This window comes from Rhinoderma darwinii, chromosome 3 (genome assembly GCF_050947455.1).
Source record: "Rhinoderma darwinii isolate aRhiDar2 chromosome 3, aRhiDar2.hap1, whole genome shotgun sequence".
Lineage (NCBI taxonomy): Eukaryota > Metazoa > Chordata > Amphibia > Anura > Rhinodermatidae > Rhinoderma > Rhinoderma darwinii.
Genome location: NC_134689.1, coordinates 174,744,818 through 174,767,883, shown reverse-complemented (window position 1 = coordinate 174,767,883; position 23,066 = coordinate 174,744,818). Strand labels below are relative to the sequence as shown.

Below are 23,066 nucleotides of genomic sequence, written 5' to 3'. Positions count from 1 at the left end.
TCTTTTTAGTTGAAAGACAAAGATAAGAGCATTTTGTCTGGTTGATACAGTGTGAGAGTCAATCCATCATACTATCTTCATATATAACACTTTGATGTGCACTATTGTGGCTTAATAGGAGCCTAAACCTAAAGCAAAATGTAATCTTCTAAAAATCCTTTTATCCATCTAGAATGATTTTCCCTGACCTCATAACATTCGTTGCTGGAGATATATTTGCCTGTACTTAAACAGAGATATAGAATAGAAGAGGCACATTCTCTGATCTACATAGAGTAGGTCAGCATAACAAAACAATAATTAATAATTGAAGAGAGATTTCATAATGTTTGGTGGTGAAGGATCACTTTCATTGCATAAACATTTTATTGAACATTATTATCAGGTTAAATACCACTGAAATCATGGAAGTTCCTTGATGGTTCCATTCCTATTGTTTTGTAAATGCTTAAGTTGTGGGACCATATTCTGAAATATAAACTCTTTAATGTAGTACTAGAAAACAACAGTAGTTGTTTAACACCTTCCCTACTTCCCACAGTCGTTTGACGGTGAGCAGTGCTGATCCTGAGTCTACAGAGACGTCTTTTGATGTCGGTGTAGAAAAGAACTCTGAGCGCTCCAGAGAGTGTTAGTGCTCTAAGCAGGAGCTGTTACTATCAGTTTCTTAACTTAGAGCAGCCTTCTAAATATGGCTGGGATCAAAGGTACCTCCGATCCCAGCCGCTTAACCCTTTGATTAACGTGGTCCTCTTTGATCGCGTCACTGGAAACCTGTTGATGCAATCGGAGACTAGGAAACCCTCTGCACTGGGGAGCTAGAAAGGACCACATGGCTGTCTGTTCTGTAGGCCTGATGTTAGGACACACTTTAGATCCTCTCTTCTCTGTAGATCCTCTAAAGCTCTGTCAGGTTGGATGGGGACCGTCAATGGACAGCCATTTTCAGGTCTCCAGAGATTTTCGATTGGGTTCAAGTCAGGGTGCTGGCTGAGCCACTCAAGGACATTCACAAAGTTGTCCCTAAGCCACCCCTGTGTTGTCTTGGCTGTTTGCTTAGGGTCATTCTCTTTCTGGAAGGTGAACCTTCGGCCCAATCGGAGGTCCAGAGCACTCTGGATCAGTTTTTTATTAGGAATATCTCTGTACTTTGCGCCATTCATCTTTCCCTCAACTGTGCCCAGCCTGGCTGTCCCATTCGCTGAAAAATACCCCACAGCATGCTGCTGCCAACACCATGCTTCACTCTAGCGATAGTATTGGGAAGGTGATGAGCAATGCCTGGTTTCTTCCAGAAATTACACTTAGAATTGAGCCCAAAAAGTTCAATTTTGGTTTCATCAGACCACAGAATCTTGTTTCTCACAGTCTGAGAGTCCTTTATGTGTTTTGTTTTTTTTTTGCAAACTCCAGGCAGACTTTAATGTGTCTTTTACTGAGGAGGAGAGGCTTCTTTATATAGAATTCAACTCTTCATGCACTGACTTCCTGGTGAACTTGTGATAGGATCGGACATTGAGAAGGGTCAAAACATCGGCTTGATCCAGGACAGAATGTGGATTTTTAGCAACTTTTTTTAGGAGACCCTTCTAACAAGGAGAGATTGTGTAAAGCAAACAACCTTTTCCAGCACACTACCCACAAGCAGTTATTTGCTAATAGTTTGCAAGATAATTGGTCTTCCTTTTAGTGGCTCACGTAATGGCTTGATCCATTGGTAAAAGAAAGGCCAATAACAATTTAAGTCTTCTCAATCCAATTAATTGTATATTTGCATATTACATATGCAAAGTGTATGCTCGACTTTGGTCTATCAGAAATGAAACTGCAATTGCATATTAGGTAATTGCATAAGTGAATTGCTCTTTTTATGAGCAGGAATTAGTCCCTACCATTACTGTCACCAGAATATTGGCTTCCATTGACAGATAGCATACTCATACAGAGACAGATAGCATACTCACAACTTCATGACTATTCTACTTCATATGTATTATTGTATTGACTGATAGGTTCGACTTCCTAAATCTTTAGTCAATATAGTTGTCTTTAGGAACTGATAGCTCTTAATAATTCTCTTGTGAGGTTGTCTTACTGGGACAACAGATTGAAATAATTGACAAAGGGAATTCACACAAGTAAAAAATGCATGTAAATCTGTCCGTGTGCGTTGCGTTTTTGCATCATTGTGCTTTGTGTGTGTGGTATGTGTATGTGGTATGTGTGGTATGTAATTGATGTGTGAAACACGGACAGCACACAGATGTGCATTTGTGTGCTATCTGTGGTTTTCACGCACCCATTGACTTCAATGGGCGACTACGTGCGTGAAAACGCATCAATATAGGACATGTAGTGAGTTTCACACAACAGACACTCGCTGCATGAAAACTCATATTCGAATAGTCCCATTGAAATCAATGGATCCGTGTGCTGTGCGTTGTTTCGACGCACAAGACACCGACGAGAATCACGCTCGTCTGAATAAGCCCTAACTGTACATATGTAAATTGTTACATTAGGCTTTCAACATCTATGATTAAATAGCTGAATCATTTCACATTGTAGTCCAGTCTTAAGGCCCTCTTACACCGGCCAATTTTGACCGGTGCAATGAGTGCCGATTAACAAGAGAGCTCGTTGATCGGCTCTCGTTTGCTCCAGTCTAAAGAAGCTATGTATGTGGACAAGAGCTTGTTACACCAATCATCGTCTCCATACGTTATTATCATGTCGGCAGCGCGTCTCCCAGTTTACACAGGGAGATGTGCTGCCGACAACGATAATATTTTAGTCTTTTAAAACGATACGACCAGCAGATGATTGAGCGTTTGCTCGTTCATCTGCTGATCTCTGCCCTGTTTACACAGGGCAATTATCGTCAACGAGCATTCTATAAACGATCGTTTGCACAATAATTGGCCCGTGTAAATGGGCCTTAATTGTGAGATGTAAAAATAAATTTTTCCAGAATGTTTCTTTAAAATAATCGCCATGATTTCAAGATGGTCACTATCATAAAACATAAATCACATTATGATTGCATAACTTGATGACTTCAAGTTCATTGTCGAAACAGCATTTCCAGAACTTCACAATTCAGTACTATCTTGCTACCACTTTCCTCTCCCTAAAAGCCAGTGGCAGAAGAGCAGTTGGCTCAAATGAAAAATTGTTCTGAAAAAGCGCTTTTCATTTCTCTTTCAGGATCTAATTATTGACCCTATTTCCTGTGTGGTTGCAATCGAACAACATATTTTATTTTAAAATTTTCATGTCATTTATTGTTATTTTCATATAAGACATATCTTGAAAAGACAAGACATTTTTTTATAATTTCATTAAATTATGGATTGCTGATAGCACAGGAAGTCGTTGTGGGCTTGAAGTATCAGCAGTTTTGAAATGTCTGTTCTTGATGTTGTTGTCCACAAGTTCAGTGGAGACAGTTGTCCTAGTAATGGACAAAAGTGGAGGATCAATGTCTGGGCCCATAAGTAACATGAATGTTTACATTTCCTATATTATTCTGTAGTACTCAGGCATGCACTTTCCCTAAGGAAGATCCTAATCAAGGCTCTGCAATGTTTGTGTAGCAGCAGAACAGAAGACCAGGAGACCACAATTCATTTTCAGTGACCCAGTCCACAGGTTCGGACATATTGGAAAGACTCTTTATAGTTGCAAGCTAATGCTTAATGTTCTTTAAAAAAAAATATGTCTAACATGATATGTTCATAATAGTTGCTTAGGTGTTACAAAAAGCCTTCTTAGTTGGTTAAATTCCATTTAAAGCGCACCTCTGATTATAAATAACTTTACATAAATTAATATTACAAGCGAAGATAAGAAACTGCGTCATATATCTTATTAGAGAAAAATGTTTCTTTCTCCACTTATCAGACTCCCCCCCCCCCCACGCCCATTTGCTTAACTGTTCGCTCACACTGAGGCAGAGAGCATATGGTTTCTAAACTCCTTGGAGAGATCAGGTTACAGCTGACCATAGAAGTCTATGGAGATGGGAGCAGGAGGAGGTCACAACTGCTGAGTGTGAGAGGGAACACAATTTGCATATAAGGCAACTGATGTTAATATCCATACTACTAACAGAAGGTATTGAATTGTTTTATTCACGTAATTCCTAATAATGAAAATAACCTTATTTAAAGGCACGTAGCCTATATTGTAAAAACAACCCATGAACCCAGAAACTTTATCACTCATATAGATCTAATTGTCAGTCTCTGCTGACAGCTGTAATATCAATATACTGTCTATACTAGAGGGAAGCGTCTGCTAACCGCTATCCCAGAACTGATTCTGAACCGCGATGATATGTTAAAAACATTCAACAAAGCCCCCCAACATGTTTCACCGAGATGGCGTCCTCAGGGGTACAATGGTGCAATGGACTTTGCACCATTGTACCCCTGAGGACGCCATCGTGGCTCAGAGTCAATTCTGGGATAGCGGTCTGCTGACTATATTAATTCTCTTGCTGTTACATCAATATGAGTGATAACGTTTCTCGGCTCATGGGTTGTTTTTAGAATAGAGGCTATGTGCCTTTAAATAAGGTTATTTTTCATTATTCTGAATTATGTGAATAGAACAATTCAATACCTTATATTATTAGTGTGGAAAATCGGGTTAGTTGCCTTATACGCAAATTGTGTTTTGTCATAAAATGTACCTCCCACCTACTAGGGCAAAAATAGGGGCTAAAGCTACCAAATGTGTCGTCATCACTTTATCTTTACTGTCTGATCTGTCTAACTCTATTTGTTTTGAAACACAAAAATGAGTGGTAGTCCTGAGCTTTGTGGGACTTTACCTGGGACTGTATCCCCTTTAATACTTCTTAGAAGGAGGCTAACCATCTAGCTCAATAGCTGGTGGTAAATAACTACCTTCAGAAGATAAATTTTATTTGTCATTGAATTTGTGTTCTCATAAAGAAAATCAGGGTTTACAGGAATGCTCTGCAGTCTATTTATATAAGAGATGATTTTCAGAATCTTTATATTTATTTCACTCACACAGTTGTGGCTTCTGGAAAATTCAGATTTTGTGCTATGTCCTTTGAGGATGTTGTTGCTGTGTTCCATATAATTAAATATGAATGTATCTTTTTTTGTTTCAGCTTCTATCTTCATGACACTTGGATTCATACTGTGAAGGAATCTGTTGTGCTAAGAAGAAAGTATTCTGTCTCTCAGCAGGAGTGGATTAAGGCAGCTTAAAATAATGCTGAAAAAAAGATTATTCCCAAGCAGAGCTTTTCTGGTACTTGTCTTGTGCCAACTAATTACAGCACTGGAGGTACCACTTGACCGTAAGTATGCGCCTTCTTTTTAGGTTGGCTGTAGCACGTAAGATATGTTTCGTGGACTCCCATAGGCAGCAGTTCAGCTACAACCGTATTTGTTAAAATCGGGTGTAGAGTCGTGACAACTCCTCAAGTGTAACATCATGTCCATAAGTACAGTGTATATAAATGAATGATTGGTACTAGGACACAAAAACGATAATGCTTTCTTGTTTGTTTGTTTGTTTTAACATTATTTTCTAGATTTGATTTTCATCCAATGACACTGTTTTTGCTGTAGTAAATATGTAAAATAAATAGATACCTGTAGTTAATTTCATTATTTCCAAGTCTCTTACATACTCTCACTGGACAAATCTCTCCTGCTGAAAGCAAGAGAGATCGAAAAAATATAGAAGAGCATCAATGCCAATCATACTGCCAATCAGACTACCATTTACAACAATATAATAGAAAACATTGCTTCAAGAATACCACCAGCAGAAACACAACTTTTCATCACTGAACCACCTGCCTGATTGTCTATCAAGCTCTGAACTTCTTTTATTTACAGTATATTGTACTCCCTTCCTTGTAATCTGGCCTTGGCGTTTCCCTTTAAATACTATAAACAGACTGCTCAGCAGATTGTATACCATGGCATTAGTGTGAATATACTAGACAAAGACTGCTGCTGGGTAGCAAAACCCACACCATGAAGCACACCAAGAGCCATATAAGGTCTGTTGCCCTGACGCTACATACTGTGCAGTTCTGGCCAAAAGTCTTGAGACTGACACAAATTTTAATTTTCACAAAGTTTGCTGCTTCAGTTTTTATAGTGGCAATTTGCGTGAACTCTAGATTGTTATGAAGAGTGATCAGATGAATTGCAATAAATTGCAAACATCATTCCTTGCCATGAAAATTAACTTAATCACAAAAACACCATTTCCACTGCATTTCAGCCCTGCCACAAAATGATCTGCTAACATCATTCCAGTGATCTTCTCATTAGCTCAGGAGAAAGTGTTTTACTGAGGACAAGGCAGCTGATATCACTCTGTCATGCTGATTGAATTATAAGAGCAGACTGGTTGCTTTGAAAGGGGGATGGTGCTTGAAATCATTGTCTTCTTCTGTTAACCGTGGTTGCCTCCAAGGAAACACGTGCAGTCATCATTGCTTTGCATCAAGAGGGCTTTGCAAGCAATGACATTGCTGCTTGTAAGATTGCCCCTATATCATCCATTTATTGGATCATCAAGAACTTCAAGGAGAGAGGTTCAATTGCTGTGAAGAAGGCTTCAGGGTGCTCAAGAAAGTCCATCAAGTGCCAGGACCATCTCCTAAAGAGGATTCGGCTACAGGATCAGTTCAACACCAATGCAGAGCTTGCTCAGGAATGGCAGCAGATAGGTGTTAGTGCATCTGCACACACAATGAGGCAAAGGCTTTTGGAGGCTGGCCTGGTGTCAAGAGGGGCAGCAAAAAAGCCACTTCTCCAAGAAAAACATAAAGGATAGACTGACATTCTGCAGGGAGCACAGGGATTGGACTGCAGAGGACTGGGGTAAAGTTATTTTTTCTGATGAAGCCCCCTTCAGACTGTTTGGACATCTGGAAGAATAATTGTTCAGATATGAAAAAGTGAGCACTACCATGAGTACTGTGTCATAAGAACGGTAAATCATCCTGAGACCATTAATGTGTGGGGTTGCTTTTCATCCAAGGGAGTGGGCTCACTCACAATTTTGCCTAAGAACTCTTCCATGAATAAAGAATGGTATCTAAACATCCTCCAAGAGCAACTTCTCCCAAATACAGTAGTAATTTGGTGATAAACAATGCTTTTTCCAGCATGATGGAGCAACATGTCACAAGGCAAAAGGGATAACTTAGTAGCTCGGTGAACAAAACATTGACATTTTGGGTCCATGGCCAGGAAACTCCCCAGATCTCAATCCCATTGAGAACCTTTGGTCAACCCTCAAAAAGCGGGTGGACAAACAAAATCACAGAAATTGTGATAAACTCCAAGCACTGATTAGGCAAGAGTGGGTTGCCATTAGTCAGGATATGGCCCAGAAGTGTCTATCCAGCATGCCAGGGCGATTTGCAGAAGTCCTGAAAAAGAAGGGTCAACACTGTAAAAGTTGTGTCTTTGCATAAACTTGATGTATTTGTCAATTAAAGTTTAAAAACGTATATGAAATGCTTATAACTGTACTTGAGTATACCTTAGAAACATCTGACTAAAAGATCTAAAAACACTGAAGTACAAAACTTTGTGAAAAACAAAATTTGTCAGTCTCAAAACTTTTGACCAGGACTGTATTGTATCATGGCAGCAGCAGGGGCGTAGCTAAAGGTTCATGGGCCCAAGTGCAAAATTTCAGCTTGGGCCCCCCTGCGTGCAACTTCTCTTTACACAGCAGACCATAGCACGTACGTAACTTTCGGCTGCATCGCTGGGTATCTTAAGTGACCCAGCGATGCAGCACTAGCAGAAAGGGGCGTTGCTAGAGTCTTAAAAGGTTTTGCCCCCCAAAAAATATATATATACATGGGAGCTAGCATATATAGATGACATACTTTAATAATACGGCAGGCTTAGCTACAGCGGCTCAGCTCTATGTATGAATGTATACATAAATAATGTAGTCACTAAATAACAGATACCAGTTCTAAATAGAGAAAAGTGATTGGTTAGATCCAGTGACTCACAGGTGACATCTAGCTGTTTACTTGCCCTTTACTTCTCTGGGCCAGACCGCCAAGATGTATTTTTCCAGCCCCGACTCCTCTGCACACAAGCTACCTCCAATTCCCCTATGAGTGCCACCTACAAAGAAATGGTGCCCCTCTTTGTGCCCCACATACTTGTTCCCCTTTTGTGTCCCACGGTAATAGTGCCCTCCATTCTGCTCCCACACAGTAATAACACCCTCTTTGTGCTGTCAGAAACGAATAGATGCCATCTATGTGCTCCTACACAGTACAAATTCCCCCTGGGTAGTTGATTATTTTATTAATTGCAAGCTATTCAATTAAATGCTTCTGATACTAAATAATGTCTAATAAACCTGTAGGGCAGCCTGTTTTATTTCTAGCTTGACATGGATATGTCCTCCAGCAGTGCTTCATATATACTGACGCCTGGGACGTCCTGGTCCTCTAAAGTTTTCCTCCACCCTGCTGAGTAGTCAGTGCTGGTCAGAAGTCGTCCTGTAATGTGCCATGTAATAACCCTCAGTAACCTCTAGCCCCTTATCAGTATGTTGTCCCTACCTTGCCGAGAGCTGTAAATGATGAAACCTGTTATCACAGAGTCCGATCTGCACTGCTAGTTCTATCCTGTAAGTAAACTCTCGTTTACTTACAGAACTAGGAGATGATTAATGGCTACTACTACCTTAATGTGGATACTTGGGGGAGAAGCTCTGTCGGCAGTCACATGGAAGCAGGATGTAAGACTTCCTCCCACCCCAGAAATATAGAGACAGCAAGCTGTAAACCCAGGCTAGATAAGAGCAAAAAACAACATTTAACTGTGTGAAACAGGCTCGCCCTGCACTTACACCTAGGGAGAAATAAGCTGTGGCGTGCTCGAGCTCCTACCTTACACAGCGCGATGTGTATCTAGCATCCTCCTCCCCTGCCTCGTCCAATCAAGTGCCTCAGAGTACAAGAGTGTAGGAGACAGGAGCGGATTCTAGATACACATGCTGCAGCACATCGCGCTGTTTAAAGAAGGAGTTCATTAAATAATTAATTGTATGGCCAGTCTTAGAGTGGTGGTGACGGGGGCCTGTGGGCCCCCCTCGCTTAGGGGCCCAGTCGCAATTGCGACCGCTGCAACCCATATAGCTACGCCACTGGGCAGCAGTATGTGTATACAATGAAACCTCTATGAGATGACCACCAAAACTTGCATTACAAAGTGGTCTTCGAGGAGGGTTGGTCTTCGCAAAGAAAATGACCAGTTTACATAACATATGGTGGAACAGAAAACCTGTCACAGGAAATCTGGTCTGGATAAGGTAGTGCTTTATTTATAGCGGTGGTCTTTTGGAGATGTTTCACTGTAGTATATTCAGTGTGCCACCCAAGCATGTGTTCCTATACCTCTCCTTCTGATCTGATGTTCTATGTAAGATCAATACGGAAGGGTAATGAAGCTACACAGCACCATGCTTACCAATATTTAAATCCCAAATCACGGAACATTTTAAGCCGAAACAACCAGAAATTCCCCATTATAATACTTATTGACATAAACTTGCCCTTTGCGGTCTGGTTCATCAGGTTGTCCCATGAAAATCAGGACTGTTGGCAAGTATTCACCATATTTGTGCCCCACTTTATGGCCAGAGGGAAGGGGATCCTATTCCAAGCCAACATGTGTGTACTTGTAGGAATGCATATTCGTTCATGCTCTAATGTTACTAGCTAGCTAATGCATATAGTTTATGCTGAGTAGATGCAAGACACATGAATTATAAATTATCACTAAAAAGATTTTAACTTCTTAAACTGGATTGGTCAGATATTTATGCTGGCCTGCCTGCGGGCAGCATAAAGAGGTTTAGGAGCATTTAGTACTTATACATTTGGCGCGGAGCAAGGGGGAAAAGTGTCAATCAGCAGCTGGAGGGCAGGGGTAGCGCGAATATACTCGGACTCATACTGTTGGCAATGGCCGTATACCACAAGTATAGGTTCTAAGCAGGGGCGTAGCTAAAGGCTCATGTGCCCTGGTGCAAGAATTTAGGTTTGGCCCCCCTACTCCTTCCCAACAGCACCAGACCCCTGCGCACGCCTATGCACAGCCGCCTTGCCCGACAGACGCCATGAATGCCCCCACAGTATAATGAATGCCCCCACAGTATAATGCTCCCCATAGCTGACCCCACAGTATAATGCCCCATAGCTGCTCCCACACAGTATAATGCCCCCCATAGCTACCCACACACAGTATAATGCCCCCCATAGCTGCCCACACAGATGCCCCCACACAGTATAATGCCCCCCATAGCTGTCCCCACAGTAGATTGCCACCCATAGCTGCCCCATACAGTATAATGCCCCCATACAATATAATGCCACCATACAGTATAATGCCCACCATAGCTGCCATATACAGTATAATACCCCCATACAGTATAATGCCCCCCTATAGCTGCCTCATACAGTATTATGCCCTCCATAGCTGCCACATACAGTGTAATGCCCCATGCAGTATAATGCCCCCATAGCTGCCACATACAGTATAACACCCCACATACAGTAATATCCCCCATAGCTGTCCCATACAGTATAATGCCCACCATAGCTGTCCCATACTGTATAATGCCCAACAGTATAATGCCCACCATAGCTGCCACGTGCAGTATAAGGCCCCCATACAGTATAAAGCCCCCCATAGCTGTCCCATACAGTATAAATCCCCATAAAGTATAATGCCCCCATACAGTATAATGCCCTCCTCAGCAGTCCTATACAGTATAATGCTCCCATACAGTATAATGCCCCATATGAGCCCCCCTCCCATACCCTTTATAATGCCCCATATGTTCGTACCTAATAGAAAAATAATAATATAATTACTTACCTATCCCCGTTTCCAAGTCGGGTGGAGAATCCTTCTCCTCCGGTCTGTGCTGTGAGCGACTCGGCGCAGACAGGTCAGTACACCGCGCCTGCCTCCACCGAGCCGCTTGCTAGGCTCCTGCATTGCACTGAACTGTATTTGCGTCCCGAGGACGCAAATACAGTTGGAAGCGCGGTCAGCGCTGTGTGGCAACGGGGGCCCGGTCGCAACTGCGACCGTTGCGACCCCTATAGCTACGCCACTGGTTCTAAGTATTCCTAAACTTTAACTAATAAGGGACAGCATGCTGAAATTATCACGTCTATCACTTCTTTATGCTGCCCTCAAACAGGTAAGAATGAATATCTGACCGACCTGCTGTAATGATGTTGTGACATTAGTTCTCACAGATCATACGTTATATTTATACTCATAATAATATAAGCCATGTATGAGGATCTCTAAAATGCAACATTTAGTTAAAGTGAATGTCCACCTTGTAACTGTTGTATCTATCCAAAATTAGTTTCTGTTTAATTTCATAATATATTTTTATAAAAGTCTGAGCTTTTTTTGCTACAATTCTCCAAATCCCCTAATTTCTTTCAATAAACCATAGTAATAATAATCTCTGTGATTTTGAACTCAATATCTGAAAAATTGAGCTAAGACTCCATAAAGACATATTAGAAAATTTATAGGCACAGAATTCTGGATCTTTAGATGTACTAAGTTAATGTACACTTATTTTGCATAAAATCAAGTTTAGTCAAAAAGATATTTCACTCTCACTAACAGTCAATTCTCTTAATTTCTGTTTATCTTTACAATACTGATTCTCTTTTGGGGGAAAAAAGTACAAGACAAATGTAAGTTTTTGTGCTATGAAATTATTTATGCAGCATGTTGAACAGAAGTAGTTTGTTTTGCTGCTTTTGTTGCATTGACAAATGGACTTGTGTTTGCTGTGGTTTTTTATTGTATACGTTACGTTTTTTTTGCCTTCGTGTCTTACTTTTGTGTTGATTTGTTATTTTTGCTTCATATCGTTATATAATTTGTTCTTTCTCTTAAAGTGAAGCTCATTCACCCTTTAACAACCTATGTAGGTAGTCCACTGAGAAGCTTTAGGCTACCATAAAAAGCAGCCTGCATTCTGCTAATGGGTTCTGCTGAAGCATCTGGAATTTTTAATTCCCGTTAGCCCTACAAATTGTTATCCTGATTATTGGGTTGTGCTGATAGAATTTTAGGGGGATTGTTTTTTATGCATTTCTGTAATAAAATGTTGCTTCCAGGGTTGAGATTCACTTTAAGAGATTTTGCTTTATTTGTGAGTGTTATTTTGGGTACTATTATTGGACGAATACAAATATACAAATTTACCTTGCAGTGCCTCAGCCTCCAACCATTACTCACCAGTCACCCAAAAATTATATTGTGGATCCTAGAGAGAACATTGTGATTCAGTGTGCGGCAAAGGGAAAGCCCCCGCCAAGGTATGATGTTCCTATATGTTCATTTATCTTGTTATAATAACTTGAAATCTGTCTGTTGTATATCTGAGATTTTCTTTCTCAGCAAGGTGAATTTGATTGTCCAGCATAAACTCGAGCTTCACAAAGCTTCATTGCATCAGGATACATCACATCGCCTTGGTGGGAATAAGATTAGACATGCAGCCTACGGACATGACTATGTTCACTAAAATTATTGTTCACAGAAGATGCAAGTAGTTGAGCTAGCAAGAACATGGAAGACCAGGATGTCTTTTTGATGTACACTACCGTTCTAAAGTTTAGGGTCACTTAGAAATTTCCTTATTTTTGAAAGAAAAGCACAGTTTTTTTCAATGAAGATAACATTAAATTAATCAGAAATACATTCTATACATTGTTAATGTGGTAAATGACTATTCTAGCTGCAAATGTCTGGTTTTTAATGCAATATCTACATAGGTGTATAGAGGCCCATTTCCAGCAACCAATGGTTCTAATGGTACATTGTGTTTGCTAACTGTGTTAGAAGGCTAATGGATGATTAGAAAACACTTGAAAACCCTTGTGCAATTATGTTAGCACCGCTGTAAACAGTTTTGCTGTTTAGAGGAGCTATAAAACTGACCTTCCTTTGAGCTAGTTGAGAATCTGGAGCATTACATTTGTGGGTTCGATTAAACTCTCCAAATTGCTAGAAAAAGAGAGCTTTCATGTGAAACTCGACAGTCTATTCTTGTTCTTAGAAATGAAGGCTATTCCATGCGAGAAATTGCTAAGAAACTGAAGATTTCCTACAACGGTGTGTACTACTCCCTTCAGAGGACAGCACAAACAGGCTCTAACCAGAGTAGAAAGAGAAGTGGGAGGCCCCGCTGCACAACTGAGCAACAAGACAAGTACATTAGAGTCTCTAGTTTGAGAAATAGACGCCTCACAGGTCCTCACCTGGCAGCTTCATTAAATAGTACACCCGCAAAACGCCAGTGTCAACGTCTACAGTGAAGAGGCGACTCCGGGATGCTGGTCTTCAGGGCAGAGTGGCAAAGAAAAAGCCATATCTGAGACTGGCTAATAAAAGGAAAAGATTAATATGGGCAAAAGCACACAGACATTGGACAGAGGAAGAGTGGAACAAAGTGTTATGGACAGACGAATCGAAGTTTGAGGTGTTTGGATCACACAGAAGAACATTTGTGAGACGCAGAACAACTGAAAAGATGCTGGAAGAGTGCCTGACGCCATCTGTCAAGCATGGTGGAGGTAATGTGATGGTCTGGGGTTGCTTTGGCGCTGGTAAAGTGGGAGATTTGTACAAGGTAAAAGGGATTTTGAATAAGGAAGGCTATCATTCCATTTTGCAACGCCATTCCATACCCTGAGGACAGCGCTTGATTGGAGACAATTTCATCCTACAACAGGACAATGACACAAAGCACACCTCCAAATTATGCAAGAACTATTTAGGGAAGAAGCAGGCAGCTGGTATTCTATCTGTAATGGAGTGGCCAGCGCAGTCGCCAGATCTCAACCCCATAGAGCTGTTGTGGGAGTAGCTTGACCGTATGGTACGCAAGAAGTGCCCATCAAGCCAATCCAACTTGTTTTAGGGCCTTCTGGAAGCATGGGGTGAAATTTCTCCCGATTACCTCAGCAAATTAACAGCTAGAATGCCAAAGGTCTGCAATGCTGTAATTGCTGCAAAAGGAGCATTCTTTGACGAAAGCAAAGTTTGAAGGAGAAAATTATTATTTAAAATAAAAATCATTATTTCTAACCTTGTCAATGTCTTGACTATATTTTCTAGTTATTTTGCAACTCATTTGATAAGTATAAGGGTGAGTTTTCATGGAAAACACAAAATTGTCTGGGTGACCCCAAACTTTTGAACGGTAGTGTATATTATATTATAATTTGTTTGCTTTTCTTGAGTAGCTTATTTTGGGAACTAGTTAGGCTATGAATTCTATAAATATAATAGAAAAGTTGGATGTGTAGTTTTCTCAGAAAAAAAAGTAGTCTTCTTGCTTTTAAACAGATGTCTTATGAGGTTGATTGGTCCTTCATACAACAGTCCTTGACACAATTTATGGCCACCTTGTTACGACAGAAGTGCACATTTAAGCAAAGAAGGGCCCTGCAGCTTACCCTATCCATGGTGTTTTTACATGGGAACATTTCATAAACTACTTCTTAAAATTATACATACATACATACATACATACATACATACATACTAATTAATTTAGCCTTTTTACTTGCAATGAACCATAAGGTAACGTTCAATATGCGCATGACATCAGTAAAGCTAGAAAATCTTTTTCTAAAAGTTGTCCATCTTATAATTATAAATAAGGATATTGTCTTCTAGCACCTACCTAATTCAACTTCACATACTGTAAAATCAAGTTCTTAGCATCATGATTTTGTCCTGCAGCTTTACCTGGACTCGCAATGGCACACATTTTGACACAGAAAAAGACCCACTGGTGACAATGAAACCCAACTCAGGAACCCTTGAAATAAACATCATGAATGGTGGAAAGGCAGAAGCTTATGAAGGAGAATACCAGTGTACAGCCAAAAATGACCGTGGTACCGCTGTATCAAATGTTATCTTCATCCGTCAGTCCAGTAAGTTACTAATTCCACCCATCATTTTCTAGACAATATTATATCTTATTTTTTTGCATCCATCTTTTTAGTGCTCATCTTGATTTATTGTTATCATCACTTTTTTTTTGTTCTTTTTTTTACTTATTGCATTTTTATATTATGCAGTTGTGTTTTCTTTATGTTGTTACAATCCTTTCCTGTTTAATATATGTGTGTATATATATATACTTAAGTAATTCAGTCATAATCATATATTTTAATTCCATTTTTAGTTTTCATTTTAGCTCTGCATTCATTTTTTTCTGTTTAATTCTCTTTCTTTTTCTTTTTTTTTTCTACTTTATTTTATTAAAGACATCTTTAAATTCCTCAAAGCGATCTTATTAGAAGGTAACGGCAAACCACATAAAGCCCTGGTTATGTACTGCATGGAAGTACAACCTTATCCTCAAATTTTCCTTTTTGTGGGACCCCCAAAACATCCGTATTTCCCAGAATGATACAATCTTATTTCTGAGATTGTAGAACACGATGCCAACAGAAAGTAAACCTGGGTAATGTGCCCTGATAGACAAGCAAAAGCTCAATGTGTTGACAGATAAATTGATGGAAATGAAATGTTAGGCCAGGTTCCTAACCAGCCTGTGTTTTTTTTACTTTGGGAAAACTGAGATTGAATCCAAAAACTACCTTTCTTCTTTGTTCAAAAAACATCGAATTCAGGCTGTTTAGGCAGCTTTGGGAAATTGTGCCACTGTAATAATTGGAGGAGAAATCAATGCTACTTTAGGTAAATCCCGCTACATTAATGATCAATTACATTTTAGTTTATGGACATAAATATGGTCCTATCTCCTCAGTTTTACACAGTGCTCTTGCACATTACCCAGTGTTTATCTTTGCCCACTAAGATACCTTATCACCCACTGCACAAATACCCTGTATGTCATAAATGCAAATCCTCTTTATTCTCCTTTATTCAAGCCATTCACTGTTCAACCCAGATGTTCTATTATTGACAAAAGTTCTAGATCATTAATGTTATTCTTCCCATTTACATGATTCCAGCTACCCTGTAATATTTCACAGTGTATGCAATGAGCATACAAGTCTTATGTCTTGCTGACGGGTAAAGTATGACTGACGTGTAATTGTGTGGTAATTTATTGGGCCATTTATTTGGTGGTCTGGGTTATTATGCCGGCATGGAGAAGGACTGCTGCTGTTATCTGTTATGGCCAGTCAGATAGAGGCCATGCTGAGAACTCAATGTGATCCTTACTTTCAGGATGTTAGCGAGTTCAAAACACTTATATTGTGTTTTCCCCACACTACAAGAAAAACATTTAAATGGAAAATCACAGTTTGAGGACTTTCTTCACAGTGCGACATGAACTTGTTATACAAATAACAGAGAGCATAGCCGACCAAATTATTCCAAAGTGCACATTACAGAAGTCCCATATTTACTGTAGATGAAATGAGGTAAATGGAAAATATTCTGTTCACCTACATCTTAAATACACTATCAACCTGTAGTGGAAAAATTAGGAGAGGAAATCACGGCATGCTGCGCATTTTAAATACATTCCCATTCTATCGCGAAAAAGCTGAGGACAAAATCTGCATAACATATGCGGATTGTGGCACAAATTCTCTGTGGATTTCCTTGGGACTTGTGGCAAAGTCCCCGACAGATTTTTTTTCAGCCTCATATGGATTTAGCCTTATAGATTTTGTATTGGGGCCAAGGAGCAGTTAGAACTTTGATTGTTTGCAATCTTGAGAGAAAATTCAACAAATGACAAAGGATATTTACTCATGTATGTAGATTTATCTGATTTCATACAGAAAAGATGGTAGAAGTGTTTTCTATATACTGTGGGAGTGAATGGTTTTTAAGAGTTCCATTCACATTACCAGTTTTAAATGGATGTTCAGGTTTTATGTAAATAAAGCTTTAATCACTGTATAACTTAAAGTTCTACAACTTTTTAATGTACCTTGTGTTTAATTGCCCACCATTTTCAAGGGAATTTTCAAGAGAGATTACTCTGATCATATCCAACTCAGGCTAGGTTCACACTTTTTTGCATCCTTTTGAGAAAGGAACTTTTTCTTTTTTTTTTGGGGGGGGGGGGGGGGTTACCAAAAATGGAGGATCCAACAGGACACAAAAAAGATGCAGAATCCTTTTCTCTGTCCTGTTGAAGAACTGGATCCAGATGGATGTTGTTCAATTTACAATAGAAGTCAATGGTAACGGGATGCAACTGAATATGCATCCAGTTTTAATTAAAGGCACCCATTTTTCTGATCTTGAGGAAAAAAAAGTACCATTTAATAGGATACAAAAAATGTGGTGTGAATGCGGCCTAACACAGATTCAGGGCTCCTTAGAAGAGTCCTGCAGCTGTGTCAGCTGGGCATGATCAGGACAGATTCCTGCCTCTGGGTGGAAACAAGAATGTATTCATTTACTGCCAACAATTAGAGATCTTGAAACAAGTGAATTGAAACACAAAGTAAATTAGTAGGCTGCAGAGATTTCATTATACAGCGATTACACTTTGGGTGTATTCACACGGCGTGCTTTTTTTTAACAGCAACGAAAAACGCAAGTGTTTTTTTTTTTTTTCTAGTTTAGACTATGAAAATGTAACTCGGATTGGTGATTATGGGCAACAAGACATTTTCAACATGAATCCTTTAAGTTGTAAGGACCACACTTGCTGTACATACACAGGAATTGGATGCTATAGTGTGAATCTCTTGTGTTAATAGCACATGTTTTATATATTTATGTTCTACACCCTTGTTTCTTCTTCATAATTTAGTAACCATGGATCATTATTGACAATATAGTACCATGCATAAAGTATACTGCAGAAAGTTCATTTATACCACCATTTCAGAGAACAGAATCACCTAGGTCTATGGTTTAGTCATTTTATTTTCAGGCCCCATTTTTATCTGGGTCTGAGAATCAACACGGTCTTGCAGAAATAGGGACATTGGGGTGATGGCTCATACACATAACTGTATTGTTACGTCTTTCATCTAAAGTTTCTTTAATTAGCATTTTTGTCTGTAGCCGATCCACAAAGTCTTTTTACGGTGCCTTGCACTGTCCACATTATGGTATAATGGAATATAACAAAATATAATTATTGTCATTCACTAAGTTTTTATTTTACAGGATCACCACTGTGGACTAAAGAGAAAATTGAACCCATTGTAATACAAAAGGGTATGCCTCTGGTCTTGCCATGCAAACCTCCAAAGGGTTTACCTCCACCTATAATTTTTTGGATGGATAACTGTAAGTAATTTCTATTGTTTTTAGCCTTAAATGCTTTACTATATAGTGTATATAGAAAGAACCATACTAACCCCAGCAAAACCGTAATATATATATGTATATATATATATATATTTTTTTTTTTTTTTTTTTTCTCAGTGCCTTGTCTTAGTACTAGATAGTTTCCCCAAAATGTCTCTTATTTTTAGTAATGCTTTTGATTTAGTCAGCATGTTCAATAATATACCATTGAAATACAATTTTCCAGCATTTTAAAACACATACTGCGGTACGGCCAATCTAAATGGATTTCTTGGTGGGTTTATTTTTATTGGGGTAAATTTTCACTGTTCTTTGTCCTTTTATTTTTTTTCCCCCACTTTAATAAATGTAGCATTAATGATATTAGCCTACAAGTGGAGTTGAGTCTAACTCAGTAATACACAATACTATTGTCTCCAAACAGTTTTCCAGCGTTTACCTCAGAATGGAAGAGTTTCACAAGGTTTAAATGGTGACTTGTACTTCTCCAATGTTCAGCCAGAAGACACGCGAGATTTTTACATCTGTTATGCAAGGTTTAACCTTACTCAGACTATCCATCAGAAGCAGCCAATTTCTTTAAAGGTTCTAACAAGTAAGAATATTCTTTATATTGTCTTCTCCATCTTCTAATATGAAAACAATAGAGTTTTTCTGTATGAGTGCAAAAGTAGACTAACAGTAGGAATCACCCAGTGTAAAAGGGCCTTTATGACCGCTCGTCCCTATACATAGCTCCGTGAGACAAGAGCAAATGAGCGACAATCAACGATGTCTCTTTGATCGGCGCTCGCTGCATCGGCCAAATATTAGCAGGTGTAAAAGGCCCTTTACTTTACCAAGACCATAGAACCTCTTTAAGTCAACGTTTAAACACTTTTATCAAGAAAACTAGTGCAAAATAATATAGTAGGGTTAGTTACAGTGTGTATTGAAGGCCATTTTGTTCATCCTATACTCCTTACATTATATCCTACAACCTATAGCAAAAAATCTAATTAGCTTGTAGTGCCAATAAAGATTAAGGCGGGATTCACACGACCGGGTCGTTCCCGAGCCCGAGTGTCGGCCGGTAAAATCGGCCATTTTGCCCGGCCGGTTTGCATAAAGTTATGCATCCGTGCCGGGCCGGGTAGATCCGGACAGTGACATCAGCGGCAGCTCCTGAAGGGGAATCCCCATGTGTTCGGGGATTCCGCTTCAGGAGTTTCCCCTGATGTCACTGCCCAGATATGGACAGAGACATCAAGCGCTCTGTCCAGGAGCGGAATCCCCGAAAACACGGGGATTCCGCTCCTTCAAGGAGCTAAAGTGCGGCTAGCACATAGCAGAGCGGGGAGATACCTCCCCGCTCTGCTATAGTGGCGTCGCTACAGTAGTAGCAGCCGCAGCAGCTGCTGCTACTACTACTAGCGGCGCCATCGAAGGTGTCGCCGAGCCAGGGTGCTTTTAACAAGCAGGGGAAGGGAGCCAGCGCAGCGCTCCCTCCACCTGCTGTACACCCCGGCCCTGCAACAGTGTACAGCGATGCCATTCGTCAGAATGGCATCAACTCCTCCTCCTCACATGCACTCTGCGCTGTGAGGAGGAGGAGATAGAGCGCAAGCGCCGGGAAACCCGGCCATCACTCGGAACACATTCCGGTGATGGCCGTGTAATACCCGGCCCCATAGACTTCTATGGGAGCCGGGCGGCCGGGTGTCCGGGCAAAGATAGAGCATGTCCTATTTTTTGACGGCCGGATTTTCCGGCCGTCAAAAAATCGGTCGTGTGAATAGCCCCATTAGGGGTCTATTATTCCTAATGCAGCCGGGTGCCGGCCGATTTATGAACGGCCGGCACCCGGCCGGGAAACCCTGCCGTGTGAATGAGGCCTTAGTTGAGTAACTGAAAAATAGTACCAGATCTGCTAATGAGTATATGTGGTGGCTACCCACAAAACCAATGTGGGTCACATGACATCTATCCACACAGACCTAACTACAGAACGTTTTGCATTTCAGAGGCATAAAGAGTGATATGTGTTTCAGGTCTGCTGCTTTCCAGCCCTTCAGTTGGCAATTTAAGAAACTGATTGGTATACATAATATAGAAGTTTTCTCCATTTTTACAATGCACTAATTTTCATAAATGTTTTATTCATTGCTATTAAAAATTATTCTTCTGAAACACAAAAAAATAGTAAAAGGCTATGGACACCTTTGATATTAAAAAATGTTCTTTAAATATGTACAGCTTCGTTCTCATCTGCATCAGGGCTCCATTCAGGCGTTCCGTCAGAGCTTTCCGTTAGAACTGAACCTTGACTTAAACAAACGGAAACCATAGGTTTCCGTTTGCATCACCATTTATTTCAATAGTGACGGATCCGGTGCAAATGGTTTACGTTTGTCTCCATTGTGCAAGGGTTCCGTCGTTTTGATGGAAGCAATACTGTAGTCGAATACAGTATGGCTTCCTTTAAAACGATGGAACACTTGCACAACAGAGACAAACGGAAACCATTTGCACCGGATCCGTCACCATTGAAATCAACGGTGATGCAAACGGAAACCTATAGTTTCCGTTTGTTTAAATCAGGGAAGAGTTCTGACAGAAAGCTCAGACAGAACCGCCTGAACGGAGCCCTGACGCAGATGTGAACAAAGCTTTAGTGGGTACCTGGAGTTAAAAAAAAGTTGCAGTAAGTTACAGGCTGCAATCTTCATTCCTTCATTTATTTTCAGACACCTGATAGGCAGTTAACAACTTTCTCCTAGTTTCAGACCTTTCTTGTGTGGTTATGTCCCTCCCAGTAATACATGTTGGATGTTAAGGTCTGTGAACCCAGAAAGCTGATGCCTTCAATAGCTCTCGTACTAGTACAGCTTCATTTTTTACTGCTTTCTCCTTTTACAGCCCATGAGGGATCTCTTTTTCTTGTGCTGACACAGACACTGATTCTGATGATTGTATGATACCCCCCCCCCTTCCTTCCCCTTGAGAGTCAGCCTGTGTGATCTCTCTACATTCCCCTGCAGACTAGTGTTGGCTCTCCTCCCAGCCTGTTTGATCCCCCCCTCCCTATCCTTACTCTGATACAGAACAGCTTGTGTGATCTGCCCTCCCTGAAGTCTTCCCTCACTCTCCACACTCTGATCTGCTGTGTACAACCTCCTCCCCCTCCTTGTTGCTATCTCTAACACTGAGAGAAGGGAGGGGGAAAGCAGAGAGAGTCGACACATCTAGTGTGCTGTCCGATCTATGGCAGAATTCTCAGGACAACCAGCTAGGAGTTGTGCAGACGCTACAGCAGCATAATGGTGGGAATTTTTTTTAATGAAGACTATTTAGAAAGTTGTTTAGTTTTGCATTTAGTAAGCAAATGTACAATATGGTGTCCAAAGCGTTTAAGTCATGTCATGCATATATATTTATGGAAGTTTCTGATTCCTTCAGACTATCTTTACTTTTCACTCTTTTCAAACCAGCTTTATTTTCCACCTTTACTTTTCAAAGTTTTGTTTTACTAAGAAATATTTATGCTGTTTTATTTTTTAGTGGATGCTATGAATGAAAGTATAGCTGCTAATTTAACTGAAACTGATTTTTATGGTGGTGAGTTTTGGTAAAAACAAAAAAGACCTTATTTACTATCACCTTTAATACTATAATGAATTCACACCTTAACATCTATATATATTCTTCTTTCCTCCTTCTCCAAGTCATTATACGCCATTTAATATATTACTTTGCATTTCTGTAGCCTAACATTTTTGATAGTAACAGTAATAATAAAAGATGATTTTTGTGTTTCTGGAGTTGTAAACAATTATTCACAGTTGAATGAACCAAACACTGCAATTCTTATAGTTGTATTTCCAAATGCTTCTATAGTTGAACTCCGCAGGCTATAATCAACATAATGGAGCGATGAATACACATGTAAAAATAAAACTCCAATCTTTTCTTGAATTTTAAGTAATGCTAAATATAGCAGAATTCTCAGGAAGATTATTTACCATTCATTCAATGCAAAACGTTGTTATATAAGTAGCTGTCAAGAACCATGATTTTAAAAATGTTTTGTATTGCTTGCTAAGAATAAGAATGGCTGCCCCAGTTCATCATTTATAAAGCACATTGTTTAATAAATCCGGTATTTAGGCACAAGTACTTGTTTCCAGAAGTGTACATAGAGGAGAGGAAAAATCAAAATAGGCCCTTATTCTAGTGTTAGTTCACGCCACCAGCTAGACAGTGTGACAGGAAGCCTAGCACTTGTTTTCTGCATAAGTTCATACTGTGAGCGGAGTGGGGCCAACTTTAAATTAGGCCCTCCATGGGGTCCATCGTGACTGAACGAGTACATGGTATATAGGCTCTTGTCTTTTGCAATTACATGCATCTTTTCAAAAGATCAAAAGTTTACTAAGCCTTATGACTCACATGTTAATATGGTGCTGACAAGTCATTTTCTATGTTCACACGGCTTATTTTTGTCAGTTTTTCGGGCCAAAAACGGCCGAAAAATAGGAAGCAGAAGATCTCCAAACATCTGCCCATTGATTTCAATGGGAAAAACTGCATTCTGTTCCGACGGGCCGTTTTTTTTTGCTGCCGTTGTAAAAATATGGCCGCGAAAAAGAAGTGCATGTCACTTCTTCAGCCGTTATTGGAGCTGTTTTTGATACTCTATAGAAAAACAGCTTAAAAAACGGGCATAAA

At 39.9% G+C, this 23,066-nt stretch overlaps 1 protein-coding gene across 10 annotated transcripts in view; it reads left to right on the top strand.

Annotated features, from left to right (window-relative positions):
- The window catches only part of NRCAM (neuronal cell adhesion molecule), a 220,649-nt gene that overhangs the window by 127,580 nt on the left and 70,003 nt on the right, over positions 1 to 23,066 (top strand). For 5 of the 10 annotated variants that reach the window (XM_075857066.1, XM_075857063.1, XM_075857065.1 and 2 more), the window contains exons 1-4: positions 12,298 to 12,403; positions 14,838 to 15,034; positions 18,216 to 18,338; positions 18,784 to 18,954. In XM_075857066.1, the coding sequence (XP_075713181.1) occupies positions 14,896 to 15,034; positions 18,216 to 18,338; positions 18,784 to 18,954 (433 nt within the window). In that variant the 5' untranslated portion in view covers positions 12,298 to 12,403; positions 14,838 to 14,895. Of the gene's footprint in view, positions 1 to 5,146; positions 5,339 to 12,297; positions 12,404 to 14,837; positions 15,035 to 18,215; positions 18,339 to 18,783; positions 18,955 to 23,066 lie in introns of those variants that run through there. The other 5 variants (XM_075857071.1, XM_075857068.1, XM_075857061.1 and 2 more) reach the window with 2 other exon arrangements.